General features: G+C 48.2%; 4 protein-coding genes across 4 annotated transcripts; all 4 read right to left on the bottom strand.

Moving 5' to 3' along the window:
• Positions 1-1,144: 1,144 nt before the first annotated feature.
• On the bottom strand, positions 1,145-2,427 carry MGYG_01603 (hypothetical protein; the record flags this gene model as incomplete). Its single annotated transcript, XM_003177481.1, has 3 exons — positions 1,145-1,863; positions 1,927-2,049; positions 2,172-2,427. The coding sequence occupies 3 exons, from the start codon at positions 2,425-2,427 to the stop codon at positions 1,145-1,147; spliced, it is 1,098 nt and encodes a 365-aa protein (XP_003177529.1).
• A 675-nt stretch (positions 2,428-3,102) lies between these two features.
• Positions 3,103-4,700, bottom strand: MGYG_01604 (hypothetical protein; the record flags this gene model as incomplete). The annotated part of the gene is made up of 3 exons (XM_003177482.1): positions 3,103-3,967; positions 4,034-4,266; positions 4,323-4,700. 3 exons carry the CDS (start codon positions 4,698-4,700, stop codon positions 3,103-3,105), a joined length of 1,476 nt encoding a protein of 491 aa, XP_003177530.1.
• A 1,403-nt stretch (positions 4,701-6,103) lies between these two features.
• On the bottom strand, positions 6,104-7,320 carry MGYG_01605 (hypothetical protein; the record flags this gene model as incomplete). The annotated part of the gene is made up of 2 exons (XM_003177483.1): positions 6,104-7,002; positions 7,062-7,320. 2 exons carry the CDS (start codon positions 7,318-7,320, stop codon positions 6,104-6,106), a joined length of 1,158 nt encoding a protein of 385 aa, XP_003177531.1.
• A 309-nt stretch (positions 7,321-7,629) lies between these two features.
• Positions 7,630-12,912, bottom strand: MGYG_01606 (hypothetical protein; the record flags this gene model as incomplete). Its single annotated transcript, XM_003177484.1, has 10 exons — positions 7,630-8,154; positions 8,211-8,510; positions 8,574-8,947; positions 9,006-9,419; positions 9,478-10,310; positions 10,361-10,625; positions 10,759-11,882; positions 11,964-12,078; positions 12,130-12,523; positions 12,595-12,912. The coding sequence occupies 10 exons, from the start codon at positions 12,910-12,912 to the stop codon at positions 7,630-7,632; spliced, it is 4,662 nt and encodes a 1,553-aa protein (XP_003177532.1).
• Positions 12,913-13,090: the final 178 nt, after the last annotated feature.

Consider the following 13,090-nt stretch of genomic DNA (forward strand, 5'->3'; position numbering starts at 1 on the left):
GATTGTAAGTTGGTTTGTTGGTCGACGTTGACCGCGGGAAACGCTTTTTGGTTGGAGTTTCAACTCTGCAACCTCAACTTCAACGACTTCATGTCGCATCCAAGTGCAACCAACGTCTTGATACTCCACGAAATAAGACACCTGCTCGTTAATACTACATTGGTAACATACGATGAGGACTGATGGCCAGAGATATTTTTTTTCACGCTTCTTGATACCCTTGCCTGACGAACCAAGGCTATGTACGCTTTACCGATTGGAAGCTGATTCTACTCACCACGGCTGGTAGATGATTTCATGCCAGGAAGCGCGGGTTGATGCAGCAGATCTCGAAGAACAAGCTGTGATAGTAGAGGTCGATATAGTTGCTGCCATGGTAGGAGCAAAAATACGCGGGACGATCAGCCATAGAGATGGAAAATACAGCCGGGTTTGGACTCGTCTCATATCGCCGGCGGGATGGAGGCAAGACGGTGATACCGATCCGCGTCATCTGCCTTATTCTCTTCCTCCCGCCCTGTATCCGTATCTGCATCGAGCAAGATGGACCGTTCCCTGAGAGATTCCACGACCCTAACCTGGCCAAGGCTGATGTCCAAGTCCACCGGGATTCGCGCAGACTTGGTAGGAAGCGGCAGATATCAAGGTACAACTCGCCACTGATGAACAGCGCAATCCGGCCATGCCCTTGAACATATCCCGAACGCCAGCTGTCTATGCAACAATCACAAACTGGCCTCACTTTGGGAGGGGAAACAAGTCAACAGGAAATTACCTATGAGTATTGCTAACTTATGAAAAGCCCTCATTGACTGCCTATCGTAATTGCGGGAACACATGGATGTATCCCAAAAAAACATCATTACAACGCCTCTTCAAAGGTGGAACTCTGGACAGGTGCTGTGCCTTGGAAGGCAACGAAGTGATGATAAATATTAAGGAAAATTAGGCGTCCATAAAATAATGCATATTTGTTAAGCTAGCACCATTGCGCGAAAATCCCAATATATATGATTACAATCCAAATACGGAAGTAAACGCTACCCCAAAACACCTTAGGCCCTTAGAAACGGAATGGACTGAAGACTGAGGAATGATAGTAGAAAGCTCAAAATGAGCATCCAGTTGTCATACAAAAATATTTTCAGACACGCCAATTAGGCAGTGAAAAGGATTCTAGATCAGTAGAAGAAGATTCATCAAAATCGGGACGAGATATGGGCCAAGCTTCTAGTTCAGGTGGTGGGGAGGTAGATAGATAGGAATAGTCGAACTCTCGCCGTGATACACCCATCAAAAGGACCTCATTTAGAATATTCTGTAGTCGGCGTTGGTTCTCGCGCCGTAACCGCTTTCTGTGCATCTCCGCGATGAGCGCGGCATCAAAGATGTATGGCTCTCCGGTCTGGGGATCGATGTGGGCATAATGGCACTTGTTTTCAAAGTAGCATCCTGGCCGAAATGGGGGCTCTGCTGCCCCCTTTTCCGTTGCTTCTTTCACTTTTTGTTCCCAGTTTTTTATGGCAGTCTGGAAGTAACGGCAGGGTATCTTCTTCATACTTCGATTATATTCTTTGATGATTGATGCCTTCAGTGGGTTAAGTGTAGTTCCATTGGGGATGGGTTTACTGGAAGCTGCTGTCTCGCTTTCTACTATACCTTTTGACGCATCCTGTGTGACTGGCGATGGAGTGGGAAATATCGCAGAGGGTATTATGTATTTGCTGGGTTTACGGCATAGGGGACAAGACTTGGTCGTGGTTGGGCCCCATATCGCATATGGGTCGTCAGAGCGGGAGCCACGACCAATATTCCGACTGTTTTGGTCTCCTTGCCGGGAGTGCCTCCAACGTCGAATGCATTCTGCTCATTAATATTAGTGGAAGCCTCCTGCTATAAAACAGCGGCTGAATGGAGGGGTCTAACCTAGGCAAAAGACATGATCGCAATCAGTCAATAGGCCGCAAACTTTCGGAACTTCTAAGCAAATAGAGCACTGCTCGGGCTCTTTGGCCGAGTCGTTGGGTTGACCTGGCTGCGATGGCTCTTCTTTATATCATATAAAGTGTCCGTTAGTTAGATATCTATAACTATCCCCAAACTCCGCAGCCTCACGTCCAGACAGCAATAACACGAGGCTTCATCGATAACCTGGCTGCTGCTGCACTTACGAGCATCCTGAGTTGTGACTCCGTTCTCGTCACCTGCAGCCGCAGCCACAGCCGCAGCTGCAGCTACATCAGCCCGACGGTCAACGCCCTGTAGGCAGGGATCATGTCGGAAGTAGCAGGTGTCTCCCCTCCGGCAGTGGCCTTTCTTCCACCACCTGCAGTTGACAAGCCCGGGCTCATCTCGAGGACGGCGTCTCATGGTGATTTCTTGTGCTCCGTGGTTCCTGTTATATGTATTCTTCTTCTCATTACTCATTATTCTGTGTTAATGTAGATGATTCCACGTTAACGAAAGGCTGAAGCTTCTTATTTTATTTAGTTTAGCAACTCCAAAGTTGGCGCTAGTGCAGCTGACTAGCTAGGCTACGTATTCTTATTAGATGATACGACGTTAAATAGTTGAACATGATTGGCCTATTATTGGATAACGGTTCCGATAGTAACTGATGTTTGCATCTAAGTGTTACTTGATGCGTTGTAGACGCTGAACGAAAGGGAAAGAGGCAAAGGGCGTTGAAGTCGCGAACACGTATACTAGTGTGGGCATGTTCGAAGCCGTGATTATCAATAAAGATTATGTACAAGAAGGTAAATAATCTGTAAGAGGGGATATCAGAAGGGTATAAATAAGTTAGAAAAATCATAGGGGGTTCCAGAAGATGTCATAAAAAAGCCCCGGCCTACGCGTAAATCTCATCGTAAAGGGTGTATTAAGAAATAAAAGGGTAGAAAATGGGCAGCAAGTGTAAGGGGGCAGGTATATAGGCTGGATATTCTTGCGGTAAAGAGCAAAGAATATATAAAAGGGGAGATCGGGTGAAGTGAGAAGTCAAGGGTAAAAAAGAAAATTAGTAAAGTAACGCGCTTCCAATCCCAGTGAATTACTCCGTATTTTCCGCTTTTTCCTTGTTTTTTTGTTTTGTTGTCTTGTTTAAAAGTTGACGAAGATCGAGACGATTAGGAAGCTGAGTGTGAGACTCATAACGGAGATAGCGGTAGCCGAAGCAGCGCCTTCATGAGTTGGAGTGGGCGCATTTCCGGAGCCGGTAGGCGTTGGCATGATAATTGATGAGCCATTGGTAGGCTGGTGAATTGACGAGCTAGGGCTCTCGATAAATACATGGGGTGATGGCATGTAGGCGTCTGCAGATGTCGAGGTGGTTGAGTAAGCCGCAATCGAAGAAGATGAGGTGGCAGAGCTAGACTTACTCGGATAAGAACTAGTTGGTGTCGGGGAGTATTCGGAAGTGGACGATTCAGACGTGGAGGTAACGGACGGCGCTTGCTTAGAGGACGAGCTTGAGGGAGTGGGCGAAGGGGTGGATGAGGAAGAGCTTGAAGATGGCTTGGGCTCATCTTTCTTGTCGTCATCCTTTGGCTTGTCATCTTTATAGCCACCCCCCTTACCACCAGAGCCACCGCTGTTACCGGCCTCGAAGACTACGATAGTAGCCTGAGTACCCTTGGGAACAGTAACGACGCAGAAGGCGGCACCACCAGCACCGTCAGTGCCACTACCAGTGATTTCATTGACCTTGTTCTTGGCTGGGTCGATTTCACAAGGGAGTCCGTTACATCCGTCACACTCAACCTTGACACCGAAGGTTGGGCTCTCGTCCCTGAAGGGAGTTTCGGTTTCGAGGTAGATAGGATTCCAGCCGAGCTTCAGGAAGGTCTGTCCACTGCCGTCGGTGTTTGCACCACCAACAAATGGCGACCAGTTACCCCATGGGTTAGACTTGGTTCCCCATACACAGGCAGTGTCCGTGTCAGTGCCTGGAGGGTTGATATAGTAGCTGTATCAATGAAAGTTAGCAAATAGAAACAGAAAAAACAACGGCGCTTCCCTTTTTGATACATACTGAGCAGCAGTCGAGCACCAGTAGGATGGATCGGGGACTGCGAGATCTGCGGTATCCTGGACACTGGTAGGGATCAACATAGCCTCATTTCCTGGAAGGACAGTTTGGCAGAAAGAAACCACCCCTCCACAGCTGTTCTTCACCTTAACGGGACCAGAGGCATCAACACAGTACGGCTTCTCAGGGAAAGGCTTTTGAATCTTTCCGCTTTTGTCACAGTAAAGACCACCGTTCTATCAAGACAAATTAGTCGAATTGGCAGAGATGGCAGGAAACAACTTGGACGTACCATCGAGGCGGGATAGGTATAAGAAGTCGCCTCTGGATCCCATTGTGCCATGACTTGGCCAGGGGGGCAAGCATAGGGACAGTAGCTACCAGGCTTGCAAGGCTGGTCGGGGCTCATGGCCCAGCCAGCATTCATCGCGTTCGGGGTAACAGATACCAGTCCAGCATCCGTAGGGAACTGGCATTGACCGCCTCGCTTCTCGACATAGGATATCCCATGGCCCTCCAGAGCAGGCGCGGACCGATGGAATCTTTGATGGCCTCCTCCATGATGGCGGCTCAAACCAGGAGTATAACCGTGGAAATCGGCATGTCCAGCCTGAGATGCGCCTGCAAGGAAGGAAAGGACGGCCGTCGCCCAGATTGGTATGCGCAACATGTCGACTTTCAATAACAGAATTTGTCGCACGGCTGGTGCGCAAATGCTGACCGTTCTGTGTTTATTTTTTTGCGCAGTAGCCCCTTTTGCGACACGTTTTTTTTCTCTCTTGTTATCTTTCCAACGGTGATAAAGGAATGGCGGATTAAACAAGCAAAGGAGAGTATTGTTTCCAGGCAGTTATTCAAACGACCGTGAGCAAAAAGATATAACAGAAAGGAATGGAACGCGGGGAACGGTCTCAACAGTCGTACTAAAGGAGTGACAGACAGGTTTCGCAAAAGAGTGTATGAAGTGAGGTGCAAAAACACTTTTTGAAGATTAAAGACAGACAGCAGAGCGCAAAAAGGAGGTCGACCGCGAGATTTGAACTAACTGGCGAAGGCGGGCGTATTTAGTGGGACGCCATCTGGGGCAGGGTGATGGCTGCCAGGGGGCCATGCAATTCCCCTAAGTAAGTTGTGTGGCATCGGCGACCATGGTTAAGCCTAGCCTAGTCAGCCAGGCACGGCGCTGGGCCAGGAACGCGGACTGTGCCTTGCATCACGCTGGTATCCATCCAATCCAAGTCGCTCCTTGGTAGAGAAGAGGCGCTTCTGTACGCCATCACCAACTAATCAGATAACTGGTCACGATTCGTATGCCCTTGTCCATCTATATGTAAGTACTCCGTAAATATGCACGGCTCCAGCGCAGTCCGTCCCGCCCATTCTTCCTCCAGCCCGGGCTTCCCTCCATGTCATATCAAATGAACGGAGGACAAGACACTCCAGGACAACCGAAGCTCTAGCGCTGCGGAGAGCCTCTGTTGGTTCAACCAAACTAGTTATCGTATCCAGAAAAAGATTTGGTAGCGTGGTGCAGGGGTTAAATTGAGATCGCCAACGTACTCCAATAGAATCCACCACACGGTCGAGGTGGCTCCCAGGCCCTGTCGAATCACTCCTTGGCCGTCGCACTTTGCTCGATCCATGGCTGGTTAGAAAGAGTTGCAAAGATGACTGCTCGCGTTCAAACAAAGGCAAAATTCGCTAGTTTACCTGCGGATTGAAGATCGAGCTTAAGCCTCAGATGTCCACGTGATGCTATATATTCCAATCCAACTTGTTTAGACTTGTTGGAAAGGGGGTCCGGAGATGGAAAACCTTCAGGAAGAGGAAGGGAGGCTTCATTTCCTTGAGTTATATCCATGAAGAGCTTGCTGCATGGTTGTATATGGCGGAGACAGAGTCGCGGGCCATTACTCCGTATTGTAGTTTGAAAAAGCGACTGTGTGTCGTCCTGGAAGAGGAGGGATCAATATGAGGACTCCTGGAATACTCCGAGGATGGCCGATCTTCTGTCAAAAGTAAGATAACTCCTTGTTCTTTGACAGTGCAAATCGCTCAGTCTATTGGGGTCATTTATTGTGATGGAAACTCTCGCCAGCCATGAAAGGACTCGCCAGTCGGAAGCGTTTCTTCCTCTCCGGCTGATGGCGTGCCGTCTCGCCATCCCCAAGCAACGCAGTAATGCCTTGCGAGCAGCTGCCACTCCTCGACCTCGTCCAGCATCTCAACTCCCGCAACTCGGTTTTTCTCGTCCTCTCCGATCCATCTCTCCCATATGAAATCGATATCAGCGGCCCCCTGGCCGCTCGAGAAGCCATGACCCTGCAATCGCTCTCTCTGAGCTTCCAATGTCGCATAACGATGGAGCGTCTGCAGCTGAATCCCGCGAGCAGCCAGATTGCTCACCATTGTCTTGCCAAACGGATCGTCCGGTCTGATGGGCTCATATATTATCAGTGCAAGGGGCGTGGTTGGCCTGCCTTCGCAGGAGAACACATGCTCCGTGAAATATGAAACGGTGTTCGCAGCGTCAGCGGGAGATAGATATACGAGACAACACTCTGAGATCAACAACGTTGGGGCGGCTGGATCGATATCTCGCAGTTTCAGGCGGTTCGGGCCGTTGGACGATGCTGTGAGCGTCCGCAGATCTATGGGGTGAAGGTGGTAGTATTTCGAGTGGAATTCATCACCATTGGGAGACGTAGTCACCTCTTCTCGGTCTGTTATGCGAAGCGCGTCCAGAAGAGGTGGAGAGGAGAGGATCTTCGCGATCTTCGGGGCTGTGTTTTCCGCAAAGTCGAGTTCATGGTACGTTAGGTCCAGCGCTGGATTCTCGGACAACAGCCTGAATACTCGAGTATCCGACCCAGCTCCGAGTGAAATTATCTGCTTCTTCTCCTTCCTCTTTCCGTCCGTTTGGAGGAACCGGGCAACCAGTGCATCAATCGAGGTCGTCCGCACATACGTTCCTGGGCGTCTCTGGTTAGTGCGACCGTCGCTTGCCCAGCGCGATACAACCGTCACGTACCTCTGTTAATGATGGGATATCTTCGTATCTCAGCTGTCTCTGGCGCAAGGATAGAGGCGAAAGGATCGCGAAGATAGCCCAGCTCGACGGCGCTGAGTCTCGAGACGCTGGCATCGCTGTCTGTTTGCCGCACCACCTTGTCCCTTGAGCTGCTGTCCCCAGCGCCCGCGGTGCCGAGATAGCCAGCCCTTCCTCGTCCGCGGCCTCTTCCACCACCTCGCCGCAGAGTATTGAGGTTGGGGATATGCGCAGCCGACATCGTAGAGAGTATCTTGACGTTGTTTTGTGTCGTAGTTGTCGTTGGTTGTCGTAATCCTCCTGGTGGGTTGGCCGTCTGGAGTTCTGATAAGATAAATAAATAGTTAGCCAGTTGTACTTTGGCTGCTGCCCCACGGCGTTTTCCCCCTGTCAACACTGACATCATAACTACGACGATCAGCGAGACAAGCCTGGAGACGCAGAGTGGATGGAAGCTTCCGCAAAGGCGTACATGATGGAGGTCGAATGACTTATTGGTAAGCTCTATACAGGTCTATATACTGCTCTACATGACATGGCTGGCGAGGAATCAAGAATACAAAAAGCTGTTGCGACACAGCGGACAGCTGCTCGAGTTGCTGCTCCTAAACCACCTGAACAAGCAGTCCGAATGGAACGTATTCTTGCAAGTTCCACATCTCTTGTTTGGCGTCTGCATGTTGGCGGAGATTATGGAGCAGCAGATGGGACACTCGCCTTGTCCCTTCAGAGCTCCCTGGACGTTCCTTCTGAACGCCATCAGGCCGTCCATGAGGTTTCCGTTGGAGAACAATATCACGCCCTGGATCACCAACAGCCAGCTCTTCCATTTCTTCTCGTCAACGGCTACGCGAGAGCGCCCAGTAACAGTGGCTTGATGCAACGGATAGGTTTGGGGGAGCGAAATAGCAATAGAGGTCGGCGGCGATTCCTCGTCTATTTCAATACTGCCTATGATCTCGGCTGCTCTAGAGGATACTTTGACTTCGAGAGCATGGTCCTCGCCGCCCCAGTCCTGACCGGAGTACCAGTCGCTTACGCTCTGCAGCGAGTCCTCTATTATAAGGGGAGAAATCTGGCAGCAGTTAGAAATATGGATCGACTACTTCCTCCTCAAGGTAAAATACTCACATATTTCTGCGTCCAGGTTTCCACAGGCGTCTTCAGCCGCTTCTTGCAGTCAACCCACCAAGCTCGGGTGAGGTTTGGCAGGTACCTCAAGGCTAGGTAATAAGTATGGACTAAAAGCCACTGCATCTCTTTTTTTGACGACTCGGCAGTATCGAGTTCGAATGAGCGGATTTCGAATTTCGAAGCATCAGTTAGTTGACCCTGGGGTGATTCCAGGCAATCAAATACAAAATCCAATAGTGGACTCAAGCAGTCTTTCTGCTTTATATCAGAGCTGTAGCTCTCTTGAACCGGGATTGACTGATGCTAAGTTAGAGCTGAGTGACTTATCCATGCGGGGGTTCGAATAACAAGTTATCTCACCGAAGATGCGAAATGATCAAACGCTACTTTCCAGCCAAGGAGATACGAACGAGCACCGAGCCAGAGATCCTCGTCTATGGTAGCTTCTCTAAGCGGTGCTATTGGTGGTACTTCTGAGAGAAGGGCCAAGAGCTGATCTGGTAGATTGACGGCAGTTTTGGATAATGCAACGTCGAAAGACAGCGCCTCCTGGATTTTGGGTATCACTCGATGAATTATTCCATACGTTGCACGCTGTACACCCTTATTTTCGATTGAAAGGCTAGAAAATAATTCACTGATATCAGATATTGAGTCGGCATTGATGGCAGACAGCTCTCGCGAAAGAAGATCGGTAGTGATGTCCCAAGGCTGATCAGAGCGAAAGGAGGGGCCTATTGTTATATGTCAGTAAGGTAATAACATATGCCAGGGAATAAAATCGGGCTTTACCAAACTGCTTCAACATGTTAACCATGTTCTCTGTGTGCGACTTTCGGGCTTCCTTCCATGCATCCTCTAGGTCCTCATTGCTGTCATCGGTAGCCAGTTTCCTTAAGCAACTGAACAAACGCAATGAGGAATGTAGAACAGGAAGGTATTCGCTGGATAGGTCACCCGTTTGCCATAATGAGTTCAGCACATCAAATAATTCCGGCCAGTGCGATCCATAAACCTCCTTCATCAAGGGTAAAACTGCTGATAAAAGCTTCAGTATTTCTGAGATTATCCCAGCACCAGATTTCCCAGACTGCAAGCACACGATTAAATGTTTTACTAAGAATACCAGTCTTTGCGTGGGGATATTTTTCGCTGGATTCCTTTCTCCGTGCATTAGAGAATTGAGGACTACCAATTTTCGTAGATCTGTGATCGAGGTGTCAGCCAGGAGGAAACAGATTGGGCCTGTGAATTCAAAACTTACCTCCAACATTATCTGTGTCCTTCAAACCTGTGATATCTGCAACTAGCTGGTTACAGAGCTTTGTAGCGGTTTGCGTTTCGATGATCGAATCCCTATACCCAACAACGTTTGCAATAAGGACAAAGGGGTTAGAAAGCGCGGGAATTTCCATCGCCGTTTGCAATTTGCTGTCAGCAGACGGCATCTGCCTAATTGCATCCCTTTCGGCTACAATGCGGGCAAAGCTCTCTGCAAACCGGTACGCCCTAGGGCCGTTGCCTTCAAAGTTGTATAAATTCCTCTCCCAAAATGATACAAATGACCTGCTCCCGGACTTGTAAGCTGCGTCTGCTGTACATGACTTCTGGATCCAACCATTCATGAGAATGCGAGCCTCTGAAACAAGTTCAATCGCAATGGCTCGGGTTTCAGGGGTGAGAGGATATAGGATTGTCGTAGATTCGTCAATGCTCAATTCTTCATCAACAAGCTGGATGACCAATGGAAAGTACGTGAATACATTTTCTAGAGATGGCAAAGGCACGTTGTCGATACCAGCAGACTTTAGGAGCTTTGTGACATAGTATGCAATCCGAAATGCTAACGGAAAGCTGTCCCTATCTCTTGGAAGAGATCGTAACACTTCCAAGCTCCGTGGCGCATTCATGATATGCACGGCTCCCCCTAGATGGCTCATTATTGAACATGATTGCTTTGGTGGCACTTCAAAGAAAGGCTCCAAAGCAACCTTCCATGAACTCTCTCGAGGTAGAAGTGACAGTAATAGCTTAGCGCGACTGTCTTCAGATGATTGACCAAGGACTTCTTGCACAATAGCTACTAACGATTCGACACTATTGAAAGAATTAGCAGGATTTCTTATACCCTAATTAATTTTACTCACGATAGTGATTCATCATCCACCGTTGTAAAGTTCCTTTCCAAAACTTGAAGAGTTGGCCTTAGGGAATTGCTTTCACCCGCAATGCTGGTAATTTGTTCTTTCAACGATGCTGCGAGTAATGCTACCTCCTCATTGGAAGATTCGGTAAGATATAACAGCTTGGAAATCAATTTCGAGCCATTTGAGCTCGCAACATAAGATTGGATTGGTGCAGAACTTTCTGTGGAAAGTAGCAGTAGTCCACGGAGAACCTCCATTATTGAATCTTCATTGGACAACATTTCAATTAAAGATCAAGAACAGTGTTGGAAATCTCAGGTCCTAGTTTCTTGTTCTGAAGACCGTTGCAATATCCAGCCACGTATGATGACTCCCATGAACACCGTTCTGGAGCACACCTAAAACCAAAGGTTTGAAGACTGGATTGTTTTCTGCGTCAAAATCTGTCATCGAGGAAAATAATTTGCCCATTGATGGTAGTTGAGAGGAGGATAGCAGAGTATTGTGGTATGTACCAATAACTTTCGCTAGGGCATTATTAAATCCCTTCCTGCCCCGGCAGGCAAACAGAATGGAGACCAGGCGATCTGCTGAGGGTGACAAAATGAGCTGAGGGAGGACATCACTAACAAACGGGCCCAAAACTTCCATTTCACCCGTTAGTGATGGTATCTTGGTAAGAGCCTCATCAACAACTGCTGCAGCACCATAGGGTTTCCCATTTCTAGATTGAAGAGTCTGAAGAGACGTCTCTATCAAAGAAAACGAGCTCTTCTTGATAGATTCCACAATAGCGCCATAGTCATTGCTTCCAGAAGCTTTTGTAATAACCCCGCTGCAAATAGTGAAAAACCGGTTTCCTTTAGAGCAAATCGAGTCCTGAGAAGCTCGGTACTTTTGGGATTGTTCTGGCTCGGAGATTAGTATACAATCTTTCAGTATTGCTGCCAAGTTTGTACATAAACCACGTGTGGTATCGTCTCCTAGCATCTGGTTTAGAGCGATAAACAGCTCAACACAAATCTTGGAGGCATTGGGATCGTCTATTGTCCATGCAGCCTGTGATTGATCCGCAGCAATGAACTGCACAAGGATTGGAAATAGATGGTCCTCCAGAAATTTGAAACGCTTTTCGCCTACGGGAATCTTACTGGTCATCCAAATGCTCGTTTTGATGTAAGCAGACCAGGCAGCTAATAAGTTTGTCCTTGCCTCCTCTCTCTTCTTCAGCGAACAGTGGATTGCCTCAACGATGGATGCTATGGATTGTATGGCAACCTCGTCACCACCACCAATTTCTAGCACCTCTGTGGGGAGTAATTGCAAGATAAGCTGTAACTCCGACCAGTATGAAGGGCCTGCTCCCTCTGAGCCAGCTTTAATATATCGCATTAATTGCTTCTTAACTGGGGATTTTGCGGAGTAGTCTGTAGTCCATAGTTGAGGGGATTTCTTGGTCAGTGCCAATAAAAGTCCCGAAAATCTGGATGAGGATATATCTCTCCCTTTTGATCTTTCTTTTCTTGAACACCCCTGAAGTATCGTCTTTCAGTACTGGCATTGTAGCCGATGTTAGGAGAGACAAGTTTCTAGGAGTTCGTACAAGGATCGTCGGACAAAGGCATCCTCATGGTAGGAAAACTTCCACAGATTTCGACTTTGAAGTATTTTCTCTACAGAGTCTGCATCTTTGGAGAGCTTTTCTGCCGAGGTCGTGGCTGCTTGAATTAGCAAATCTTACACTCGAAACAAAGGTTAATGATTAATACCTAAAAGCCTGTTAAGTTCCAGTAACGCCGTGGCTACCACCCGCGCATATTTTGCTTCAGCATCATCCGGCCGTACGGTTCTTTCGTCACTCAAAGTCAGCGGAGTTTGCTGGAGTGTAGCATCCGCTATGAACTCTAGTATGGACGTTTGGTACACAGTCCATATGCCCTGTTGCTTCTCCTCCGTAGGGAAGGACTTTATGAGTGAGTCCTGCGCAGACTTCTTAACAAGCTTATCGTTTTCGTATAAGCCTGCCAGCCATGCACCTATGGTACCGCTGATATACCGCACAATTCGTTTTCCAGCTGTAGATACGATATATCCCTGTAGGCTGTGGGCAAGCTGCCGGACTCGGCGAGAGGAATCTATTGAGGTACGTGGATAAACCTTAGACTGGAAAGGGATCCAAAGTAAACATTACTGTTCAATAATATCTCTTTATTGCGACATCAAGGGGAACGCACCCATGCTTCTAACAATCCATCGTCAAGAAAAGAGCCACTTGACACTGTATTAGATATATGACCCTGCAAATCTTCAAGCGCTCTGGCTTTCGTAGTGCTATCCTTTTTTAAAAGATTCTTAAACGTAACCACAACCTGAGGGTCGGATATCTGTGACAAGTCCGGAGGCTCATAGACATATGATAGAGAAGATGCCGGAGTTTCCTGGTCAAGCCCAGGCGTAGAGAAACCGCCGAATGGGCTGAAGGAACCTCCTCCAAAGCCACCGGCAGCCGCTCTGCTGCTTGAAGCCTGCGATTTGAACTTCTTCCCGCTCATGGCCGGCGGGGCAACTAATCGTAGAGGTATAGAGAAATTGATGCAAAGATGGAACAATTAAATAAAAGAAATAGAATATCAGGAGGCGAATTCAGCCAAATCCAGTCATCGTCTGTTCTTTATGCTCGCCTGTGGTGTCAACTCGATAAGATCCACCCGTGCTCGGGGTTGAGAAGCT

The sequence above is a fragment of the Nannizzia gypsea genome, genomic scaffold, assembly GCF_000150975.2.
Source record: "Nannizzia gypsea CBS 118893 supercont1.1 genomic scaffold, whole genome shotgun sequence".
In the NCBI taxonomy this organism is placed as follows: Eukaryota; Fungi; Ascomycota; class Eurotiomycetes; order Onygenales; family Arthrodermataceae; genus Nannizzia; species Nannizzia gypsea.